The 27799-nt window shown below is 34.9% G+C and overlaps 1 protein-coding gene across 2 annotated transcripts in view; it reads right to left on the bottom strand.

The window, feature by feature from the left end:
* chd3 (chromodomain helicase DNA binding protein 3) overlaps positions 1-27799 on the bottom strand; it is a 99616-nt gene that overhangs the window by 59123 nt on the left and 12694 nt on the right. For both annotated transcript variants that reach the window (XM_087788570.1, XM_087788569.1), the window contains exons 7-25: positions 27628-27757; positions 27391-27566; positions 26398-26667; positions 23994-24197; positions 14171-14394; positions 13975-14106; positions 12716-12812; positions 12440-12631; positions 11164-11364; positions 10963-11100; positions 9187-9308; positions 8950-9123; positions 7834-7975; positions 7206-7337; positions 7016-7133; positions 4527-4883; positions 3376-3560; positions 1655-1832; positions 280-366 (exon numbers count right to left, since the gene is read on the bottom strand). In XM_087788570.1, the coding sequence (XP_087644696.1) occupies positions 280-366; positions 1655-1832; positions 3376-3560; positions 4527-4883; positions 7016-7133; positions 7206-7337; positions 7834-7975; positions 8950-9123; positions 9187-9308; positions 10963-11100; positions 11164-11364; positions 12440-12631; positions 12716-12812; positions 13975-14106; positions 14171-14394; positions 23994-24197; positions 26398-26667; positions 27391-27566; positions 27628-27757 (3259 nt within the window). The remainder of the gene's footprint in view (positions 1-279; positions 367-1654; positions 1833-3375; positions 3561-4526; positions 4884-7015; positions 7134-7205; positions 7338-7833; positions 7976-8949; positions 9124-9186; positions 9309-10962; positions 11101-11163; positions 11365-12439; positions 12632-12715; positions 12813-13974; positions 14107-14170; positions 14395-23993; positions 24198-26397; positions 26668-27390; positions 27567-27627; positions 27758-27799) is intronic.

Raw genomic sequence — 27799 nt, 5'->3', positions numbered from 1 at the left:
GTTCCAGGTCTGAGGAACCCGGGAGAGCGAGATTAAGCGCTCGGGCCTGACGGACGAGATCGTCCTGCGTCTGGTGCTTGGACCGACATCAAGCACTATTAAATACTTTGCAAATGAAATCTGACGTGAGCAGTGGATGAAGGTTTGAATGTTCCAGGCGGCGATAAATCAACTCCAGCCAGTAATCTGACACAGACGTGTGTGTGTGTGTGTGTGTTTCACTAAAAACATATTTAATGTTCAAGAACTGCTTCATGTCTCACTTCAGCCTCTGCTCACCTTCTGGCCGGTCGTCGAAGTCCTCGTCCTCCTCCTCCGAGCCCACAGAGTACTCCGACTGGTTGTCAGAGATGTCAGCGTGCCACTCTGCAGAAGCATGTTTTTGTCATCAGGTCGCACACTCGTGAAGGCAATAAGTTATAAAGAGACTCTGAAAAATATGACACTGTTTCATGAAGCTTCATGAAACAGTGTCATTATTTTCAGAGGTCAGACATGCTGAGTTTAAAAATTATTTGAGGTTTCAATCATTGTTCAATTCAAGAGATCAAGGGATTTACATCTGGTCAACATGGAAGATAATTAAACTGTTTCATGAAGCTTCATCAACACATCACTACCATCTAGTGGATTCTGAAGATAATGACACTGTTTCATGAAGCTTCATCAACACATCACTACCATCTAGTGGACTCTGAAGATAATGACACTGTTTCATGAAGCTTCATCAACACATCACTACCATCTAGTGTACTCTGGAGATAATGACACTGTTTCATGAAGCTTCATCAACACATCACTACCATCTAGTGGACTCTGAAGATAATAATACTGTTTCATGAAGCTTCATCAACACATCACTACCATCTAGTGGACTCTGAAGATAATGACACTGTTTCATAAAGCTTCATCGACACATCACTACCATTTAGTGGACTCTGAAGATAATGACACTGTTTCATGAAGCTTCATCAACACATCCCTATCATCTAGTGGACTCTGGAGATAATGAAACTGTTTCATGAAGCTTCATCGACACATCACTACCATCTAGTGGACTCTGAAGATAATGACACTGTTTCATGAAGCTTCATCAACACATCACTACCATCTAGTGGACTCTGAAGATAATGACACTGTTTCATGAAGCTTCATCAACACATCACTACCATCTAGTTGACTCTGAAGATAATGACACTGTTTCATGAAGCTTCATCAACACATCACTAGCATCTAGTTGACTATGAAGATAATGACATTGTTTCATGAAGCTTCATCAACACATCACTACCATCTAGTGGACTCTGAAGATAATGACACTGTTTCATGAAGCTTCATCAACACATCACTACCATCTAGTGGACTCTGAAGATAATGACACTGTTTCATGAAGCTTCATGAACACATCAATACCATCTAGTGGACTCTGAGGATAATGACACTGTTTCATGAAGCTTCATCAACACATCAGTACCATTTAGTGGACTCTGAAGATAATGACACTGTTTCATGACGCTTCATGAAACAGTCTCATATTTTTCAGAGCCAGTAGGTGGTGCCCTTCGTTTAAAATAGGTGTTTCAAAAGAAAAGTTGTTCAAAGTAATACATCATGAAACTCTAATGACACTGTGAAGCTTCACCGACACACTCACCTTGATCCTCCTGCGCGGCGTCGTTGTAGTTGACGGGTTTTCGGTTCCTCTTGCCTTTCCCCAGCTTGCTGGCCAGATCCTCCTGCTGCTGCTCGTAGTGATGACGCAGCAACTTCTCCCAATAATCCGGATCCACGTTCTCCTCCTGCTTGATGATCTCGCGCTCGATCTCCTCGACCTGAAGCACATGGAGCGTCGTGAGGAACCCATGGAACACACTTTCATGGTCAAATAAACGTACAAAGTGCAAGGGATGACAAAGTGCAAATATAAACATAGATCAAAGGATTAAGCAATGTTAAACATTTAAAATTCACGTGTCAATGTAAAAGATCTATTATAAAAATATTATAATTATACCAGCATATGGAAGAAATATTGGATTATTTTGAATTGTTTTGTTTGTAAGAATAATATAATAATAATGGTTTTCGTGTATCTCTTCCTAGACATTCAAATCACAAGCCGTTTCTTTAATTATTATATTATATTTATTTATTATATTTTTCTCTATTGCAGTTGTTTCTTGTAGTATTTGCATCTGACTGTTTTACTTCTTATGGTATTTTTGACTATTGAAGAAAAAAGGGCATTTAATGCAACATTGTTGCATCTTTACCTTGAGCAGCTGCATTGATTACAAATGCTTGATAAAAACATTTTAAACTTAAAAACATTTTTAAACTCATTGAAATTACAAACAATATTTTATTTAATGATTTAGATATATATATATATATTTTATTGTTCATTCATTTTAATGTATTGAACATACAGTATATTATTTTAATGTATTTCATATGTATTCTTTTAATGTATTTAACATATATTATTTTAATGTATTACATATTTATTACTTTAATGTATTTAATATATTTGTATTGAACATATATTATTTTAATGTATTTAATATGTATTATTTTAATGTATTTAACATATATTATTTGAATGTATTTAGTATGTATTATTTTAAATATTTAACATATATTATTTTAATGTATTTAACATATGTAATTTTAATGTATTTAACATATATTATTTTAATGTATTTAATAATTATTATTTTAATGTATTCAATATATAATATTTTAATGTATATAATATATCATATTTTAATGTATTTAACATATATTATTTTAATGTATTTAACATATATTATTTTAATGTATTTAATATATAATATTTTAATGTATTTAATATATATTATTTTAACGTAATTTTAACATATATCATTTTAATGTATTTTATATTTATTATTTTAATGTATTTAACATATATTATTTTAATGTATTTAATATAAATTACTTTAATGTATTCAACATATATTATTTTACTGTATATAACATTTATTTTTTGAATGTATTTTGTTGAAATTTAAGCTTAAACACTCTCTTTTGGTATTATCTAGAGGCTTTATTAATATTTTATATTTTAATATTGAATTTAATACATATGAATATATTATATTATAAATAAAACGTATTAAAAGATATAACATTTATAAAACATGTTTTTTTAATCATTTGAAAACAAAACAAATCAGACATTTAAATATAAAAAATATTGATTTCAGTTATTTTAAAAAATATAGTTAAATAAAGACAAACAAGTTAATATTGTCTAAAATACTTCTATAGAAAATGTTTTTCATTTAAAATGTTTTTCTCTCTTCAGTAAAATATAAGAAAAACCTCCCGCCTGTCAATCAAGCGTCTCCTGACCTTGTCCTCCTCGCGGACCATGTACTGCGCGACCTTGAAGGAGCTCAGGTACTCGTTCATGTTCTGAACGTCCGAGTCGTCCGTGTCGTTCTGACTGCGGTCCAGCAGCCGCTCGATGGCGCCGCTGTCGTAGTGGATCACGTTGCCCTCGTCCTCCGCTTTGTCTCCGCAGGAGTTCTTCATGCCTGGAACCAGAACCGGGTTCGGACCCAAATTCAAGGTCACTTTACATTTACATTTCACATGAAAACATACTGTCGTTTTGAATAGTTCTTGAGTATGTTTTATGCATTTATATATTGAAAGGTTGAATTTATTTATTTTACATTTTTATTCATTTATTCATTTTCCCTTATGGGGGTCGAGGGGAGACTGGAGTCTATCCCAGTATCATAGGGCGAGAGGCAGGGGACACCCTGGAAAGGACCCCAGTCTGTCTCAGGACACACAAAGACAGACAACCATTCACACACACACTCATTCTCAGTCATTTTTATTGACTTTTAAAAATCTAATTTACTCTAAATTAATGTTTTTTCTGTCGACACATAGTGTTTGATAATTAAAATAATTCAAAACTACATTTTCTTTATTTGTAGATTTTAATTTAAAAAAAAAAAGAAGATTGAAAGTATTAAAAACCAACAAATGTATCAAAGTTAAAAAGCTGTGAAATTAAAAATTGAGTTTGGAAAAAATTTAATTTTTAATTATTATAATAAGAATATCAAACCATATATGTTAAAATAATTGCATAATTAAATTAAAATAATTAAAATAAACTTTTAAATATTTTATTTTTTTAATTATACTATAAATAACAAATACAATCTTTAAATATAGACATTTTTGAAGACAATTGATTAAAAAAAGAAAAACTAATTGATTTAAGCATTTAGCCAATCAGGCGACACACAGACGATCATGTGACTCGTATCGTCAGGTAAACATTTTTACATTGAATTTAAAAGCTTCAAATTAAAAATATTAAATATATTTCGTTTCTGGGATTAAAATGTCAAACTATTTAATAAATTCATTCAAAAATAGATTAAATTATTTGACTATAGAGTTTTTATTGTGTTTTTAATTCAATGCATTTAAAATAAAAAACCTTGTTTCATTGGTTCAACTGATGCGTCTCTTCTGACCTTCGATCTCGTTCTTGAAGAGCTCCTCCGTTCCAAACTTCAGGATGTCGTCCAGCTCCTGCTTGGACATGGACCCGGCCTTGGAGCCCAGACCAGGCCGGACCACCAGGTGCGTGAGCATCATCTTCCTCTTGGCCACCTGCGTGATGCGCTCCTCCACGCTGGCCCGGGTCACGAAGCGGTAGATCATCACCTTGTTGGCCTGACCGATGCGGTGAGCTCGGCTGAAGGCCTGGATGTCGTTGTGAGGGTTCCAGTCCGAGTCGAAGATGACCACCGTGTCCGCCGTGGCCAGGTTGATGCCCAGACCTCCAGCTCTGGTGGAGAGCAGGAAGCAGAACTGGCACGCACCAGGAGCTGCAGAGGAACATCATCTTCATGAGTCATGTTTAGAGGAACATCATCTTCATGAGTCATGATTAGAAGAACATCATCTTCATGAGTCATGTTTAGAGGAACATCATCTTCATGATTCATGTTTAGAGGAACATCATCTTCATGATTCATGTTTAGAGGAACATCATCTTCATGAGTCATGTTTAGAGGAACATCATCTTCATGAGTCATGCTTAGAGGAACATCATCTTCATGAGTCATGTTTTGAGGAACATCATCTTCACGATTCATGTTTAGAGGAACATCATCTTCATGATTCATGTTAAGAGGAACATCATCTTCATGAGTCATGTTTAGAGGAACATCATCTTCATGATTCATGTTTAGAGGAACATCATCTTCATGATTCATGTTTAGGGGAACATCATCTTCATGAGTCATGTTTAGAGGAACATCATCTTCATGAGTCATGTTTAGAGGAACATCATCTTCATGAGTCATGTTTAGAGGAACATCATCTTCATGAGTCATGATTAGAAGAACATCATCTTCATGAGTCATGTTTAGAGGAACATCATCTTCACGATTAATGTTTAGAGGAACATCATCTTCATGATTCATGTTTAGAGGAACATCATCTTCATGAGTCATGTTTAGAGGAACATCATCTTCATGAGTCATGTGAAGAGGAACATCATCTTCATGAGTCATGATTAGAAGAACATCATCTTCATGAGTCATGTTTAGAGGAACATCAACTTCATGATTCATGTTTAGAGGAACATCATCTTCATGAGTCATGTTTAGAGGAACATCATCTTCATGATTCATGTTTAGAGGAACATCATCTTCATGAGTCATGTTAGGAGGAACATCATCTTAATGATTCATGTTTAGAGGAACATCATCTTCATGAGTCATGTGAAGAGGAACATCATCTTCATGAGTCATGTGAAGAGGAACATCATCTTCATGAGTCATGATTAGAAGAACATCATCTTCATGATTCATGTTAAGAGGAACATCATCTTCATGAGTCATGTTTAGAGGAACATCATCTTCATGAGTCATGTTAGGAGGAACATCATCTTAATGATTCATGTTTAGAGGAACATCATCTTCATGAGTCATGTTTAGAGGAACATCATCTTAATGATTCATGTTTAGAGGAACATCATCTTCATGATTCATGTTTAGAGGAACATCATCTTCATGAGTCATGTTTAGAGGAACATCATCTTCATGATTCATGTTTAGAGGAACATCATCTTCATGAGTCATGTTTAGAGGAACATCATCTTCATGATTCATGTTAAGAGGAACATCATCTTCATGATTCATGTTTAGAGGAACATCATCTTCATGAGTCATTTTTAGAAGAACATCATCTTCATGATTCATGTTAGGAGGAACATCATCTTCATGAGTCATGTTTAGAGGAACATCATCTTCACGATTCATGTTTAGAGGAACATCATCTTCATGAGTCATGTTTAGAGGAACATCATCTTCATGATTCATGTTTAGATGAACATCATCTTCACGATTCATGTTTAGAGGAACATCATCTTCATGAGTCATGTTTAGAGGAACATCATCTTCATGATTCATGTTTAGAAGAACATCATCTTCATGAGTCATGTTTAGAGGAACATCATCTTCATGATTCATGTTTAGAAGAACATCATCTTCATGAGTCATGTTTAGAGGAACATCATCTTCACGATTCATGTTTAGAGGAACATCATCTTCATGATTCATGTTTAGAAGAACATCATCTTCATGAGTCATGTTTAGAGGAACATCATCTTCACGATTCATGTTTAGAGGAACATCATCTTCATGAGTCATGTTTAGAGCAACATCATCTTCATGATTCATGTTTAGAAGAACATCATCTTCATGATTCATGTTTAGAGGAACATCATCTTCATGATTCATGTTTAGAAGAACATCATCTTCATGATTCATGTTTAGAGGAACATCATCTTCATGATTCATGTTTAGAAGAACATCATCTTCATGATTCATGTTTAGAAGAACATCATCTTCATGATTCATGTTTAGAGGAACATCATCTTCATGCACATTGAACTCTATCACACACACAGACACACACATTCATAAAGACACAACAAATAAGTGTGTGTCACCATTAAAGCGGTCGATGGCTTCTTGTCTCAGAGCTCCTGTGACGCTTCCATCGATCCTCTCGTACTTGTAACCCTCGTGGTCCAGGAAGTCCTCCAGGAGGTCCAGCATCTTGGTCATCTGCTCAGAGAGACCCGTTTGTAATCACAGATAAACATCATCAATCTTAATCCTGACATCATTTAATCCCACCTGAGAGAAGACCAGAACCCTGTGACCCTGATCCTTCAGCTTCCTCAGCATCTTCTGCAGCAGCATCAGTTTCCCAGAAGCCTTCGTGAGGGCCGAGCCCTCGTACGCACCGCTGGGAGACTTCTGAGCCTCCTACGAGACAACAACACCAACACACAAACACACACAAACACACACATCACTGCTTTATCCTCACACTGTAGTTTACAAACATCTTAAATTGCAATAGCGCATGGCGGCCACCAGGTGTCGTCGTTGAGCAGCGCTGGACTGAGTTCACTCAGAGTTCAACACAACCTCGAATCATTTACATTAACTACACAATTTGAAACATCCGCAGCAACACAACATTCACGGACGCAACACGTCGTTCATACGAGGTCGTGTTGACACAAAAGACCTGATTATTCATGATGTTCTATTTTAAGGACGACATTTGGGTCAAATTCTATAAATGAATGAAGATTATTGTGTTGCTATAATAACTGGATCACGGACTCCACATACTTCACTACCTCAGTTATTGTTGTATTACTCAAGATGCGTGTGTTATAATGTGTCACATTCATTGTTGCTGGAGTGTGCGGCTCCATAAGTGGGTCGACCGGTGTAATATTCATGACGGTACCATGGATGCGACGGGGAAGAGGTAGGGGTGGTTACAGCACTTCTTCAGATCCATCATGATGTTCAGCAGAGACACTTGGTTTCCTCCACCTTTGGAGTTCAGGGCTTCAAAGTTCTTGGTGAGAATCAACTTGTAGTATTTCCTGGAGAAGAAGAAGAAGAAAGATGAACAGAAGATCCTTTGAATGATGGAAGTATATCATGGTAGTATATATATATATGGTAGTATATTATAAAGTATATCATGGTAGTATATATATAAAGGGTAGTATATTATAAAGTATATCACAGTAGTATATATATAAAGGGTAGTATATTATAAAGTATATCATGGTAGTATATATATGGTAGTATATTATAAAGTATATCATGGTAGTATATATATATATATATATACATATATATGGTAGTATAGTATAAAGTATATCACAGTAGTATATATATAAAGGGTAGTATATTATAAAGTATATCATGGTAGTATATATATGGTAGTATATTATAAAGTATATCATGGTAGTATATATATATATATATATACATATATATGGTAGTATATATATGGTAGTATATTATAAAGTATATCATGGTAGTATATATATATATATATATATATATACATATATATATGGTAGTATATTATAAAGTATATCATGGTAGTATATATATAAAGGGTAGTATATTATAAAAAATATCATGGTAGTATATATATATGGTAGTATATTATAAAGTATATCATGTTAGTATATATATATATGGCAGTATATTATAAAGTATATTAGGATTGAATATATATATATATGGTAGTATATTATAAAGTATATTATGGTTGAATATATATAGAAGGATCTGTCTGCAGTTCATACAAAACTCTGCAGCCAGAATTCTGAGCTGCTCTAGTAGAAGAACTCACATTTCTCTGATCCTTAAAACTCTTCACTGGCTGCCAGTTTCTCTCAGGATCATTTTAAAATTCTGATTTTACTTTCAGATCCTTTCATGGTCAGACTAAGAATAATAGTTTTAATCTGTTTCTTTACGTTCTGAGTTTATTTCTAAATGACGTCACATTCGTTGGACGCCTCGTGTAAAACGAAAAGTGATCTTCTGCGCCTCGTACTTCTGCATGGGGCTCAGCTCCACGCGCACGATCAGCTCCGTCTTGGTCGGCATGTTCTTGAAGACGTCGGCCTTCAGCCGGCGCAGCATGTGAGGTCCGAGCAGGTCGTGCAGCTTCTTGATCTGATCCTCTTTGGAGATGTCGGCGAACTCTTCCAGGAAGCCCTCCAGGTTGCTGAGCGCAGGAGGAGACGCGATCAGACGCCGTCAGTCAGACGAGGTCAGGGGTCAGGCTTACTTGAATCGATTGGGTGTGAGGAAGTTGAGAAGATGGAAGAGCTCCTCCAGGTTGTTCTGGAGCGGAGTCCCTGTCAGCAACAGCTTGTGGTCGATCTTATAGTCGTTCAGTCGCCGGAAGAACTGAAGCAAATCAAAGACAGAATGGATTTTTAGAAAAAACCTTTTATAAAAGTAAATACAAAGATGTCAATAATGGTTTTATTTTTTACTTTTTGTTTATCTTGACATCAAGTAAAAGTACAAACAATTAATATTATATTATATTAATAAGTGATATGTTTTTCTATGTTATACAGTAAAGTAAAATATAAATAATGCATACGTTGATTATATGAATTAATTTAATATTTTTATTTTGTTATTTATGTGTTTATCTTTGCCAACTTTGTCACAAAACAATTAAAAATACAAACAATATTTATTTTGAATAATTAATTATGTGATATAATTCATAAATACATCTTTAATTTGTATTTACTAACTACGTCACTTATCCTGCCTTTTTGAGTGAGGTGTCACTTGTGTTATCTCAGGGTCAAGGTGTCCCGAAAGCCAGAAAAACAAATGTGTTTGAGGTATCCCTTGTCTCATGGTCAAGAAGAACAACCTCAACCACTGCATATGTATTTATGGAAGCCAGAGACCCAGTGAAAACACAAGGGATACCAAAAACACATTTGTTTTTCGGGCTTTCGGGTCACCTTGACCTTGAGATAACACAAGGGATAATGCCGGAAGTCTTAAAAATGTTGTAACGTTGCATATTTAAATCATGTCAAATGACAATAATGACTTCTGTGTTTATCTTTGTAATACATATCTTTGTTTAATGACATGATAGTAGTATTCCATCATGACATGATATTAGTATACCATCATGACACAATAGTAGTATTCCATCATGACATGATAGTTGTATTCCATCATGACATGATAGTTGTATTCCATCATGACATGATAGTAGTATTCCATCATGACATGATAGTTGTATTCCATCATGACATGATAGTAGTATTCCATCATGACATGATAGTTGTATTCCATCATGACATGATAGTAGTATTCCATCATGACATGATAGTTGTATTCCATCATGACATGATAGTAGTATTCCATCATGACATGATAGTAGTATTCCATCATGACATGATAGTTGTATTCCATCATGACATGATAGTAGTATTCCATCATGACATGATAGTTGTATTCCATCATGACATGATAGTTGTATTCCATCATGACATGATAGTAGTATTCCATCATGACATGATAGTAGTATTCCATCATGACATGATAGTTGTATTCCATCATGACATGATAGTTGTATTTCATCATGACATGATAGTAGTATTCCATCATGACATGATAGTAGTATTCCATCATGACATGATAGTTGTATTTTATCATGACATGATAGTTGTATTCCATCATGACATGATAGTAGTATTCCATCATGACATGATAGTAATACTCTATCATGACATGACAGTAGTATTCCATCATGACATGATATTAGTATTCCTTCATTACATGATAGTAGTATTCCTTCATGACATGATAGTAGTATTCCATCATGACATGATAGTAGTATTCCATCACAACATGATAGTAGTATTCCATCATGACATGATAGTAGTATTCCATCATGACAAGATAGTAGTATTCCTTCATGACAAGATAGTAGTATTCCTTCATGACATGATAGTAGTATTCCATCATAACATGATAGTATTATTCCATCATGGAATGAGAACCACTAAGAAACTTGACGTACCTTCGACTGGTTGTTTTTGAGGCGATGAGCCTCATCGACCACCAGACAAGCCCAGTCGATGGACTTCAGCGCCGTCTGGTCGATGGTCACGAGCTCGTAGGAGGTCAACAGCACGTGGAACTTGATGGGAATGTCTCTCTACGGGAAGATCGACAGCTCGGTCACCATCACGTGACTCACGCTCGCTTCTCCTCCGCTCACCCTCAGCTTGAAGGCCTTCTTCCCGACCCTCACCGCCGAGTCCTCGAAGGAGAACTCGTTCTCTCGGATGATGGCCCGGCTGTCCTTGTCGCCCGTGTACGTCACCACGTAGAAGTCGGGCGCCCACATCTCGAACTCCCTCTCCCAGTTGATGATGGTGGACAGTGGGGCGCTGACCAGGAACGGACCCTTGGTGTGACCCTGATGGACAGAACGTGACGTTGGACCGAGACAGGAAGGCACAGGAGAGACCAGATCCATGAGAGTGTATCGGTCAAAAGACACTGAAGATTTCAAACATTGAAACGTTTTCTTTTTCAAGTTTTGAGTCATTTTATGAAAAGCTTTCATTTGTTTTTATTGGATAATTTAATTAAAACATTTTAATTGATTGTTGTTGTTTTTCACACATAGAGATCTATATTTAAGATTAGATAGACTTTATTAACAAAAGAACAATGCGCAAGGGATAACAAAGGGCAAATATAAAGAACATAGATCAGAGGAAATAAACCCAAAGAATAGGATGCAAAAGAAAAAGGATACAAAGATTGACATGTTTTCATTAATTTCATTAATCAAAACATAACTTTTAAATTCAATATAAAAATGTTGCTACAAAAGTGAGATCAGACAAAACTAAAAGATCACCGAACTACTCGATGTAATTTTCAGCCAATCATACGACAGATAATCAAAAAACAACACATGATTTATTGAAATTTTGTTTTTGCAAGAATTGATTCATCGTTTGGAATATTTGAACATATATATTTCTGCATTGAACTGTGTTTTTTATACACTATAAATGACTTACTTACTTACGATTGAATTTGAAAAATAATGACAGATTTTGGACATCATTTTCGAGTTTAATTTTCTAATTCCAAAAATTCATTTTAATGTACAACAAAATTAGAAGACCAAACTGTGTGTAAAAAAAATATTTTGGAACCAACATTTTCATATTGAATTTAAAAGAAGTTAAAAAAAAAAAAAAAAAAAAAAAACATTTATCACATTTATTTTGAATTATTCAAACTAGAATATCAATCTGTGTAAAAAAAATCTAATGTTATTCAAAATAATCATTTTAATTGATGATGATTTAACCTTTCAGTATATAAATCATTCAAACAATGATTCAATAAAAAAGACTTAGTTATTCAAAATAATAATAATGCTTAAAAAACAAAAGAATTAAAGAAAGAAAGAAAGTTGAAACATTTGAAATGTTCAATTCATTGACTATTCTGATGATGATATATTGAAATACCTCTTTGAACAGAGAGTACAGGAAGACGATGGTCTGGATGGTTTTGCCCAGACCCATCTCATCTGCCAGGATGGTGTCGGTGCCCTGAGCCCAGGAGAAGCGCAGCCAGTTCAGACCCTCCATCTGGTACAGGTGCAGCGTTCCTCCCGTCGACGTCACGTAGTCCGGCTGCTCCTCGTACTTGATGGTGGGCTGAGACCACCAAGAAGCACCAGTTGTTGTTTCAGCTCAGTGAGTGAGAACAAACTTCAAATGAATGGTCCAGATCGAACTCACATCGGTGACCGGAGAAACAGGAGAACCTTCTTCGCCCTCCTGGTCTTTGCTCCTCATCCGCTTGGGTTTGTCCGGGTCCTCCTTCATGATGCTGTCTCTGGAGAAACAACATGAACAGTAGTAGAGTTTGTGTCTTCTCGTCTGGACTATTGTAACAGTTTGTTTTGGTGTCTAAACAAGACAATTCTGAGGATCTGTCTCGCCTGTAGTTCATACAAAACTCTGCAGCCAGAATTCTGAGCCGCTCTAGTAGAAGAACTCACATTTCTCAGATCCTTAAAACTCTTCACTGGCTGCCAGTTTCTTTTAGGATCAACTTTAAAATTCTGGTTCTTACTTTCAGATCCATTCATGGTCAGACCTTCCATCAGTGATCTGATCCAGACTTACACCCCAGCTCGGGCTCTGAGGTCTGTGGATCAGAATCTACTGATGGTTCCTGAACACGGTTCAGGACCAGAGGAGAGAAATCCTTCCAGACTGTTGCTCCTAAGCTTTGGAACCATCTCTGTGTTTGATGATCTACTGACTCCTTCAAGAAACATCTGTGTTTGATGATCTACTGACTCCTTCAAGAAACATCTGTGTTTGATGATCTACTGACTCCTTCAAGAAACATCTGTGTTTGATGATCTACTGACTCCTTCAAGAAACATCTTAAGATACTTTTATTTGAGCTTTTTCTTAACTTTCTTGTTGCTGCTGTGTTTGTCTCTGTGTTGTCTTGATCTTTTAAAATATGTATTTTAACTATTAACTGTATTGTTTTAGATTGTAAAAGTGCTTTGTGACCAACATCTGGAGCTCGGGTCAAACAACATTTATAATCAAAAGAGTCCGAAGAGAAATAAAACGTGAAAAAGTGTGTTTGTGACAGACGTGTCAGAGACTTTCTACTGCAAACTTACACAATCAAACTAATGTTTTCATCATTAAGCTCATTGTTTTGTTGTGAGCATTTGTTACATATCATCAGTTTTTGTTTTTGTTTTTGTTTTTTGTACCTGCAGGTTTTAACATCAACATGTGACTCTTGATGCATCCAGAGTTTATTCAAACATAATAAAATAAACCTGTAAACTGGTCAAAATGAGTGAAACAAAAACAATATATATTCGGAAAGTGAATATAAGACTTAAACCACGAGGCAAAAAAGGTTGGAGACGCTTCGTTGGCTGTGTTACAGGTTTTTTTCATGAGTAATAATTAAGTTAATAACTGATGGTTTGTTCATCATGTCGACTCACTAAATAACTCACCTATGTTTCCAGTAGTTCTTCTTGTGAACGACAAAGTCAGGGATGTCCATGTCGTCACTCTCCCACGTGCACTGGTCGTAGGTTAAATCCCTCCACTTGACCAGGTAGTGGTAGTTGCCCTTCTTGTCCACACTGGAGGACAGAACGGATGTCGGTGATCACGAGTGTGTTTCTCCAGAGCAACAGAGCGAGTCACCTGTGGTTGATGATGCGATGGATGATCATCCACTCGGGTTTGATTCCATATTTGTAGTACTTGTCGTCCATGATGGCGTACTGCGGATCTTTGGCCCTCCTCTTCTCGCTCTTCCCCACGCCGTTCTCATCCTCGGCGCCTGAGCCGTAGTCCAGGGAGGGCGGCTCGTCCATGTCCGTCTTCCTCTGGTAGTTTCTGTACATCACCGAGTGGAAAATCTCCAGCTACACCAAGACAAATAATGGTTTAATAGTTTGAAAGTGAAAATATTGCAAGAGACAAAGAGAGCCTCACATTACAATTCAATACGATATATTTACTTAAGGTTACAGTTTTTTACGATATATTCACCTCACGATACAATTCAATACGATATATTCACTTAAGGTTACAATTTGTTCAAATACTGTATATTCAACTAACATTACAATTCGTTACAATATATTCACCTCACGATACAATTCGATACAATATATTCACCTCACGATACAATTAGATACAATATATTCAGCTCACGATACAATTTGATATGATATATTCACCTAACGATACAATTCGATACGATATATTCAGCTCACGATACAATTCAATACGATATATTCACTTCACGATACAATTCAATACAATATACGGGGAGGTCTTGCTACAGTTTTTAGGGAGAGTTGTTCTTGCAAAGTGATCCAGACAAAGAAATTAACTTCTTTTGAGTCTCAGATGATCTTGGTTGGTTCTACAAGACCTTTCTATTGTGTGTCAATCTACCGCCCGCCTGGTCCTGCGGCGGTGTTCTTGAAAGACTTTAGTGACTTCTTATCTTCCATTATTCAAATGAATCTTTATGTTGATGATGTCATATCTTGCTCTGCTAAGGAACTTTTAACTTTAACAGAAGCCTTTAATTTTGAACAACATGTTTCTGAACGCACTCTCACTCTTTGTTTGGAACCCCTACTGTCTCTGAGCCCCTCTCCTCCTCTTGGTCTTCCTTCAATGCTGTATCTCTGGGTGATATTTCGGCACTAGTGAACAAAATGAAACCCTCCTCTTGCTCAGATGACGTCCTTCCTTGTAGGCTTTTTATCAAAGTATTTGATGTAATTGGCCCCTGGGTTACCAATATGGTGAACCTCTCCCTTTCCACAGGGGTTTTTCCCAATGCATTTAAACATGCCATTGTGGAGCCTCTGCTCAAATAGCCAGGCTTAGACCCAACTGACCTCAGTAATTTCAGGCCTATTTCTAAGCTCCCTTTCTTGTCCAAGATCTTGGAGAAGGTGGTGTCTGAGCAGCTATCTTTCTTCCTGGATCAGAGCGACATCCATGAGAAGTTTCAGTCTGGCTTCCGTAAACATCACTCTACAGAGACAGCTTAACTGAAGGTGTCCAGTGACATCATGATGTCGGCTGACTCGGGTAAATTCACTGTTCTGGTTCTCTTGGATCTGTCCTCAGCCTTTAACACAGTTGAGCACCAGATCCTGTTGAGAAGACTGAGGTATGAAGTGGGATTGTCTGGGTCTGTGTTAGAATGGTTCTCATCTTACCTTTCTGGGCGCAGTTTTAGTGTATCTGCCAATCAAATGAGCTCTGAATCAGCAGACCTCAAGGTTCTGTTCTGGGTCCTTTATTGTTTTTGCTGTACTTGATTCCCGTGAAAACACTTTGCAGCTAAATGCGGACAAAACTGAAACTCTGGTGATTGCTCCTGATGATAAGGTTCCAGGGTTGAGTCAGTACTTGGGTGACTTAGGTCAGTCTGTCAAACTGAGCCTGAGAAACCTGGGTGTTGTATTTGATAAAAACATGTCTCTAGTACAACACTGCAGAAAACTGACCAGAAACTGTTTCCTTCAACTGAGAAAAATCTCTAAACTTAGGAAAATGTTGTCACAACATGATCTAGAGCTTGTAATCCATGTGTTTGTTTCTTCTCGTCTGGACTATTGTAACAGTTTGTTTTCATGTCTTAACAAGAAGGATCTGTCTCGTCTGCAGTTGATTCAGAAATCTGCAGCGAGAATTCTGACCCGCTCAAGTACAAGAACTCTTCACTGGCTTCCAGTTTCATTCAGGATCAACTTAAAAATTCTGGTTCTTACTTTCAGATCTATTCATGGTCAGGCTCCTCCTTGCATCCCTGATCTGATCCAGCCTTACACCCCAGCTCAGGCTCTGAGGTCTGTGGATCAGAATCTACTGATGGTTTCACACACACGGTTCAGGACCAGAGGAGAGAAATCCTTCCAGACTGTTGCTCCTAAGCTTTGGAACAATCTTCCTCTCTCTTTGCACTTGACAGATCTACTGAATCCTTTAAGAAACATCTTAAGATGTTTTTATTTGTTCAGGCTTTGCCTTGATTTTCTGGAACTCCTGTTGTGTTATCAGTTTTATCTTGACCTTTAAAGTATATACTTTATTGAATATTGTTTTGATTGTTTAAGCGCTTTGTGACCCTGGTCTGGAAAATCGCTATACAAATAAAAATTGCTTACTTACTTACTTACTTATATATTCACCTCACGATACAATTCAATATGATATATACACCTGACGATACAATTCAATATGATATATTCACCTCACGATACAATTCATTATGATATATTCACCTGACGATACAATTCAATATGATATATACACCTGACGCTACAATTCATTATGATATATTCACCTGACGATACAATTCAATATGATATATTCACCTCACGATACAATTCAATATGATATATACACCTGACGATACAATTCAATACGATATATTCACCTCACGATACAATTCAATATGATATATTCACCTGACGATACAATTCAATATGATATATTCACCTCACGATACAATTCATTATGATATATTCACCTCACGATACAATTCAATATGATATATTCACCTCACGATACAATTCAATATGATATATTCACCTGACGATACAATTCAATATGATATATTAACCTCACGATACAATTCATTATGATATATTCACCTGACGCTACAATTCATTATGATATATTCACCTGACGATACAATTCAATATGATATATTCACCTCACAATACAATTCAATATGATATATTCACCTCACGATACAATTCAATATGATATATTCACCTCACGATACAATTCATTATGATATATTCACCTGACGGTACAATTCAATATGATATATACACCTGACGCTACAATTCATTATGATATATTCACCTGACGATACAATTCAATATGATATATTCACCTCACGATACAATTCAATATGATATATACACCTGACGATACAATTCAATACGATATATTCACCTCACGATACAATTCAATATGATATATTCACCTGACGATACAATTCAATACGATATATTCACCTCACGATACAATTCAATATGATATATTCACCTGACGATACAATTCAATACGATATATTCACCTGACGATACAATTCAATACGATATATTCACCTCACGATACAATTAAATATGATATATTCACCTGACGATACAATTCAATATGATATATTCACCTCACGATACAATTCATTATGATATATTCACCTCACGATACAATTCAATATGATATATTCACCTCACGATACAATTCAATATGATATATTCACCTGACGATACAATTCAATATGATATATTCACCTCACGATACAATTCAATATGATATATACACCTCACGATACAATTCAATATGATATATACACCTGACGATACAATTCAATATGATATATTCACCTCACAATACAATTCAATATGATATATTCACCTGACGATACAATTCAATATGATATATTCTCCTCACAGTACAATTCAATATGATATATTCTCCTCACAATACAATTCAATATGATATATTCACCTCACGATACAATTCAAAATGATTTATTCACCTGACGATACAATTCAATATGATATATTCACCTCACGATACAATTCAATATGATATATTCACCTCACGATACAATTCAATATGATATATTCACCTGACGATACAATTCAATATGATATATTCACCTCACGATACAATTCAATATGATATATTCACCTCACGATACAATTCATTATGATATTTTCACCTCACGATACAATTCAATATGATATATTCAGCTCACGATACAATTCAATACAATATATATACCTCACGATACAATTCAATATGATATATTCAGCTCATGATACAATTCAATATGATATATCCAGCTCACGATACAATACGATATATTCAGCTCACAATACAATTCAATATGATATATCCAGCTCACGATACAATACAATACGATATATTCAGCTCACAATACAATTCAATATGATATATTCACCTCACAATACAATTCAATATGATATATTCAGCTCACAATACAATTCAATATGATATATTCAGCTCCAGATACAATTCAATACGATATATTCACCTCACAATACAATTCAATATGATATATTCAGCTCACAATACAATTAAATATGATATATTAACGTCACGATACAATACAATACGATATATTCAGCTCACGATACAATTCAATACGATATATTCACCTCACGATACAATTCAATATGATATATTCACCTCACAATACAATTCAATACGATATATTCACCTCACAATACAATTCAATAGGATATATTCACCTCACGATACAATTCAATACGATATATTCACCTCACGATACAATTCAATATGATATATTCAACTCACAATACAATTCAATACGATATATTCACCTCACGATACAATTCAATACGATATATTCACCTCACAATACAATTCAATAGGATATATTCACCTCACGATACAATTCAATACGATATATTCACCTCACAATACAATTCAATATGATATATTCAGCTCACGATACAATTCGATACGATATATTCAGCTAACGATACAATTCGATATGATATATCCAGCTCACGATACAATACAATAAGATATATTCACCTCACGATACAATTCAATATGATATATTCACCTCACGATACAATTCAATACAATATATTAACCTCACAATACAATTCAATACAATATATTCAACTCACGATACAATTCAATACGATATATTCAACTCACGATACAATTCAATACGATATATTCACCTTGTGATACAATTAAATATGATATATTAACCTCACGATACAATACAATACGATATATTCAGCTCACGATACAATTCAATACGATATATTCACCTCACGATACAATTCAATATGATATATTCACCTCACAATACAATTCAATAAGATATATTCACCTCACGATACAATTCAATACGATATATTCACCTCACGATACAATTCAATACGATATATTCACCTCACAATACAATTCAATATGATATATTCACCTAACGATACAATTCAATATGATATATTCAACTCACAATACAATTCAATATGATATATTCACATAATGATACAATTCAATATGATATATCTTCCTCACAGTACAATTCAATATGATATATTCACCTCACAATACAATTCAGTATGATATATTCAGCTCACAATACAATTCAATATGATATATTCTCCTCATGATACAATTCAATATGATATATTCAGCTCACGATACAATTCGATACGATATATTCAGCTAACGATACAATTCGATATGATATATCCAGCTCACGATACAATACAATACGATATATTCAGCTCACGATACAATTCAATATGATATATTCACCTCACAATACAATTCAATACAATATATTCACCTCAGGATACGATTAAATATGATATATTCAGTTCACGATACAATTCAATATGATATATTCAGCTCACGATACAATACAATACGATATATTCACCTCATGATACAATTTGATACGATATATTCACCTCGTGATACAATTCAATATGATATATTAACCTCACAATACAATTCAATACAATATATTCAACTCACAATACAATTCAATACGATATATTCAACTCACGATACAATTCAATACGATATATTCACCTCGTGATACAATTAAATATGATATATTAACGTCACGATACAATACAATACGATATATTCAGCTCACGATACAATTCAATACGATATATTCACCTCACGATACAATTCAATATGATATATTCACCTCACAATACAATTCAATACGATATATTCACCTCACAATACAATTCAATAGGATATATTCACCTCACGATACAATTCAATACGATATATTCACCTCACGATACAATTCAATATGATATATTCAACTCACAATACAATTCAATACGATATATTCACCTCACGATACAATTCAATACGATATATTCACCTCACAATACAATTCAATAGGATATATTCACCTCACGATACAATTCAATACGATATATTCACCTCACAATACAATTCAATAGGATATATTCACCTCACGATACAATTCAATACGATATATTCACCTCACGATACAATTCAATAATATATATTCAACTCACGATACAATTCAATACGATATATTCAACTCACAATACAATTCAATACGATATATTCTCCTCACAATATAATTCAATACGATATATTCTCCTCACGATACAATTCAATAGGATATATTCTCCTCACAATACAATTCAATACGATATATTCACCTCACGATACAATTCAATATGATATATTCACCTCACGATACAATTCAATATGATATATTCAACTCACGATACAATTCAATACGATATATTCTCCTCACGATACAATTCAATAAGATATATTCTCCTCACAATACAATTCAATATGATATATTCACCTCACGATACAATTCAATACGATATATTCAACTCACAATACAATTCAATACGATATATTCTCCTCACGAAACAATTCAATAGGCTATATTCTCCTCACAATACAATTCAATAGGATATATTCACCTCACGATACAATTCAATACGATATATTCACCTCACAATACAATTCAATACGATATATTCACCTCATGATACAATTTGATACGATATATTCACCTCGTGATACAATTCAATAGGATATATTCTCCTCACAATACAATTCAATAGGATATATTCACCTCACGATACAATTCAATACGATATATTCACCTCACAATACAATTCAAAACGATATATTCACCTCATGATACAATTTGATACGATATATTCACCTCGTGATACAATTCAATATGATATATTAACCTCACAATACAATTCAATACAATATATTCAACTCACGATACAATTCAATACGATATATTCAACTCACGATACAATTCAATACGATATATTCACCTCGTGATACAATTAAATATGATATATTAACCTCACGATACAATACAATACGATATATTCAGCTCACGATACAATTCAATACGATATATTCACCTCACGATACAATTCAATATGATATATTCACCTCACAATACAATTCAATACGATATATTCACCTCACGATACAATTCAATACGATATATTCACCTCACAATACAATTCAATAGGATATATTCACCTCACGATACAATTCAATACGATATATTCACCTCACGATACAATTCATTATGATATATTCAACTCACGATACAATTCAATACGATATATTCAACTCACAATACAATTCAATACGATATATTCTCCTCACAATACAATTCAATACGATATATTCTCCTCACGATACAATTCAATAGGATATATTCTCCTCACAATACAATTCAATACGATATATTCACCTCACGATACAATTCAATACGATATATTCACCTCACGATACAATTCAATATGATATGTTCAACTCACGATACAATTCAATACGATATATTCTCCTCACGATACAATTCAATAGGATATATTCTCCTCACAATACAATTCAATAGGATATATTCACCTCACGATACAATTCAATATGATATATTCACCTCACAATACAATTCAATACGATATATTCTCCTCACGAAACAATTCAATAGGATATATTCTCCTCACAATACAATTCAATAGGATATATTCACCTCACGATACAATTCAATACGATATATTCACCTCACAATACAATTCAATAGGATATATTCACCTCACGATACAATTCAATATGATATATTCTCCTCACAATACCATTCAATAGGATATATTCTCCTCACAATACAATTCAATAGGATATATTCACCTCACGATACAATTCAATACGATATATTCACCTCACAATACAATTCAATAGGATATATTCACCTCACGATACAATTCAATATGATATGTTCAACTCACGATACAATTCAATACGATATATTCTCCTCACGATACAATTCAATAGGATATATTCTCCTCACAATACAATTCAATAGGATATATTCACCTCACGATACAATTCAATATGATATATTCACCTCACAATACAATTCAATACGATATATTCTCCTCACGAAACAATTCAATAGGATATATTCTCCTCACAATACAATTCAATAGGATATATTCACCTCACGATACAATTCAATACGATATATTCACCTCACAATACAATTCAATAGGATATATTCACCTCACGATACAATTCAATATGATATATTCTCCTCACAATACCATTCAATAGGATATATTCTCCTCACAATACAATTCAATAGGATATATTCACCTCACGATACAATTCAATACGATATATTCACCTCACAATACAATTCAATAGGATATATTCACCTCACGATACAATTCAATAGGATATATTCACCTCACGATACAATTCAATACGATATATTCACCTCACGATACAATTCAATACGATATATTCAACTCACGATACAATTCAATACGATATATATCCACCTCACGATACAATTCAATACGATATATTCGCCTCACAATACAATTCAATACGATATATTCACCTCACGATACAATTCAATATGATATATTCTCCTCACAATACAATTCAATAGGATATATTCACCTCACAATACAATTCAATAGGATATATTCACCTCACGATACAATTCAATATGATATATTCTCCTCACAATACAATTCAATAGGATATATACTCCTCACAATAGACCTCACGATACAATTCAATATGATATATTCTCCTCACAATACAATTCAATAGGATATATTCTCCTCACAATACAATTCAATAGGATATATTCACCTCACAATACAATTCAATACGATATATTCACCTCACGATACAATTCAATACCATATATTCTCCTCACAATACAATTCAATACCATATATTCTCCTCACAATACAATTCAATACGATATATCCACCTCACGATACAATTCAATACGATATATTCTCCTCACAATACAATTCAATACCATATATTCTCCTCAAAATACAATTCAATACGATATATTCTCCTCACAATACAATTCAATACGATATATCCACCTCACAATACAATTCAATACGATATATTCTCCTCACAATACAATTCAATACAATATATCCACCTCACAATACAATTCAATATGATATATTCTCCTCACAATAAAATTCAATACAATATATTCTCCTCACAATACAATTCAATGCGATATATTCTCCTCACAATACAATTCAATACGATATATTCTCCTCACAATACAATTCAATACGATATATTCTCCTCACAGTACAATTCAATATGATATATTCTCCTCACAATACAATTCAATACGATAAATTCATCTCAAGATACAATTCAATACGATGTTTTTAACTCATGATACAATTCGATAATATGTATTTGACTGACGTTATAATCCGATCTGATATATTCACCTCATGATACCATTCTTGATGTGACATACTTTCAAAGGTGTATTTATGAACTAGTTGACCCATTAAAAGTTAGACTGAGAAGTTTTCATTATCCTCTGAAGTGTTTTATTCATACGTAGTTTTAGGTTAGTTACCTGCAGCTCTGTGATCCACGAGCAGTGCCAGTAGGACTGGCCCACAAACTTGACAAAGAACTCCCTCTCGGCTCGGCCCTTCATGGGAGGAGGTGGAGGAGCGTCAGCAGGAGCGTCGGGAGGAGGAGGCACAGGGATGGGAGGAGGAGGCTCGCCCCACCGCCAGTGAAGGATCTTCTGAACTCGTCCCTTGATTGGTGGACACTAGAGGAGGGACATCAAAATCCGTTATTGTCACAGTTTGGTTTAACGTGGTCGGATGATTGGCTTGAAATCAAATTAGATTCATGTTCATGTTGATGTTACGACCAGTAAAGACGTCACGCTTTAATATAAGATAAGGAACAGAGAGGATGGATGTCAAGAACATAAGGAATTTAAAGTATTTAATATATAGTTCATAACCTCTTGTCGGTTAAAGTGTCTCAATATACATTATTGCAATCCATTATTCATAAAATAGTTCAACGAAAAGTATTAAATGTACCGTCATTCTCAGACTGTACGCCCTCTTTTCACATGTCTAAGAAGGAAATAGAGATGCTTTGCATCAACGGACCTAAGCTTCGCATCAATGAATTGATGTAAGATGCTGGAGACGGCAGCGTAAAGAACATAGTCGATGTAAAAAGTGCTAATAAAAGCACTTGACTTGAACTTGACTGTATAGAAAGGCTTTTTATTGAGCCACTTTACTGATGTGCTACAAGAACTGTTCAGTTATTTCTTTCAAAATGTAGAAAATACTAAGTGTTTTTATCGTGAGAGACAAAAATAGTCTCAAATGATTCTTTGTGATGAATAAAGACGACAAGGCTGAACAAGAAGGTGGTCGTGCAGCAAACAACAACAACAACAACAAATCACCTCAGTGACACAAGTGTTGTCAGACTGTAAACGTGTTCACTGGACACTAGATGGCGTCGAGGATGGACGGACATCAGTGACATCAGAATATTGAAAAGAAGAATTGAACAATTCAAATGTTGTCATTTGATTTCTTTTTGATTACATTTTGTTTTTTAATAATTTAATAATTTTCTTGAAAAGCTTAATTGAATTATTTGTATGTTCAAGGGCTGAATTTGTTTTATTTAAAAAAAAAGTTTTTTGATCTTTAATTTGATGTTAAAATTATAATAGATTAATATTAATATCAATTTTTTATTTTTTATTTGTAGCATTTTAATAATCTTAGTTTTATCCAGGGTGTTTTTATTCATTTTCATATTGAATATATTTATAATATATTTGAAAAGACCAAACAAACAAAAATAAAAAGTATTATATATACTGGCTACAAATGTTGAATGTATTGTTGATTATTGGAATGAGAATATCAAACTGTATGTGTACAAACAACCCTTAAATAATTATACAATCATTAAAAAACAAATTCAACCTTTCCCTCTATCCATCCATAACTCTCTCTCTCTCTCTCTCTCCTTATCCATCCATCCATCCCTCTATCTATCTCCCATCCATCTATCTCTCCATCCATCCAGCTATCCATCCATTCATCCCTCCATATATCTATCCATCTATCTATCCATCTATCCATCTATCTATCCATCTATCCATCCATCCATCACTCCATCCATCTCTCTATTTATCTATCCATCCATCCATCTCTCTATCTATCTCTCCATCTATCTATCTATCTATATATCTATCTATCTATCTATCTATCTATCTATCTATCTATCTATCTATCTATCTATCTATCTATCTATCTATCTATCTATCTATCTATCTATCTATCTATCTATCTATCTATCTATCAATCAATCTCTCCATCTATCTATCTATCTATCTATCTATCTATCTATCTATCTATCTATCTATCTATCTATCTATCTATCTATCTATCTATCTATCTATCTATCTATCTATCTATCTATCTATCAATCAATCTCTCCATCCATCTATCTATCATCTATCTATCCATCCATCTGTCTATCTATCTCTCCATCCATCTCTCCATCCATCTATCTATCCATCCATCTCTCTATCCATCTATCTCTCCATCCATCTCTCTATCCATCCATCCATCTCTCTATCTATCTCTCCATCCATCCAGCTATCCATCTCTCCATCTCTCCATCTATCTATCCATCTATCTAACATCTATAGAAAAAAGTTTAAAAATCAAATTCAATCATTAAATATTATATTTATTAAAAAATTCCACATTGGAAATGTTAAATCATTCAATATAGTGACGGCACTGACACAGGAGGAGCTCATGAGTGTGCACGTGAAGTGAGGAGCTCATGAGTGTGCACGTGAAGTGAGGAGCTCATGAGTGTGCACGTGAAGTGAGGCGCTCATGAGTGTGCACGTGAAGTGAGGCTGCAGCACCAGACGACGAGTGACAGAAGCAGAGAAGGCGACAGTGACTGACCGTGCAGCGTGGACACAACCACTCTCCATTGGGGATCTCTGGCAGTGGAGGGTTCAGACAGTGGATGTGGTAGGAGGATGTGCAGGTGTCACAGCACAACAGTTCACCTCCGTCTTTACACACCCGGCAGAACTCCATGTGGTCGTCGTCCTCCTCCTCCGCTCCGACGGGCAGACCCTGGCTCACCTCCGAGATCACCCGGTCCTCGCTGTCCTCCTCGAAGTCTTCAAAGTCCTCGTCCTTAGCCTCCCACTGGATCCCCTCTTTCTCCTGAGGCAACACAAGACCAACGCTCACGACCACACTGACTACAACAAAACAGTGAACTCCCATGATGCTTTTCTACACATTTGTTTCCAATAAATGACGCCTGATTGGTCACTAAAATACTGTATATAGATTCTACATCCATGTCAAGAAAGGATCACCAGCTGTGATTGGTTGGCTGGGCGGCAAAGCATCATCTTACTACTTTGTAGATTTTGAATATTGTTTTTTAAAATATGTAAATGTGAATTTATTCTGTTTTTGCAAAATAAAGATGGATAAAATCAAAATACATACACGCGAGTAGATGTATTGTCTGGTGGCACTAGTATATACTTTTATATAGGATTATAAAGGCGAGGTATTAAAACATTTGTTTTTGAATAATACAAATTAAAATACAAAACTAAAACAAACGAAAACATTCATGTTGAAATATTGTTTTAAATTTAAGTAAACAAACAAATAAACTATGCAATATTTAAATTATTGAGACAATTATTAAGAATTAAGTGCTTTAAAAAGCAACAACATTTCAATAGAAATGATTGAAGTTTCAACATTTGAAATGTTAAAAAATATTAAAAAAGATGTTTGGGTAAGAAATATGTCGGTAACGAACTAAGAACCCACTCTACGTATCTGTTAATACTATTTAAAGCATCATTTATTAACCATTTGCTCGTCGAACAACGACAAAAACTGCTTGTGCGCACACATACTCACACAGTGTGGACAGCTCCACTTGCCCTCGGGAGCCTTCTCCAGCTCCGGCTCCAGGCAGACGAGGTGATAGGCTCGTGGACACGTGTCGCACAGAATGATCTCCCCGCCCTGCTGACACACCTCGCAGTAGTCCTGGTGGTCCGTCTCGTAGCCGTCCCCCTCCTCCTCGCCGACAGCTGGAGCCACAAACAAGTTGTTGTCGTTTGTTTTTAACCGGAGCAGATATCGTTCTCTCACTCTTCTTCTTCTTCTTGGCGGGTCGTCCTCGCTTGTTCTTCTTCACGCGGCCCGAGCTGTCCGAGCGAACCGAGGAGCTGTGGACGCTGGAGTCCTCGTGCTCGGACTCGTCCTCGTCCAGGTCCTCGCTCTGAGACCGCGACGAAGGGAAGTGAGACTCGGACACGGAGTC

Source organism: Callionymus lyra, chromosome 4, assembly GCF_982586985.1.
Source record: "Callionymus lyra chromosome 4, fCalLyr1.hap1.1, whole genome shotgun sequence".
Classification (NCBI taxonomy): Eukaryota; Metazoa; Chordata; class Actinopteri; order Syngnathiformes; family Callionymidae; genus Callionymus; species Callionymus lyra.
Note: the sequence above shows the minus strand (reverse complement) of the source record. Positions and strands in the feature narration are given on the sequence as shown.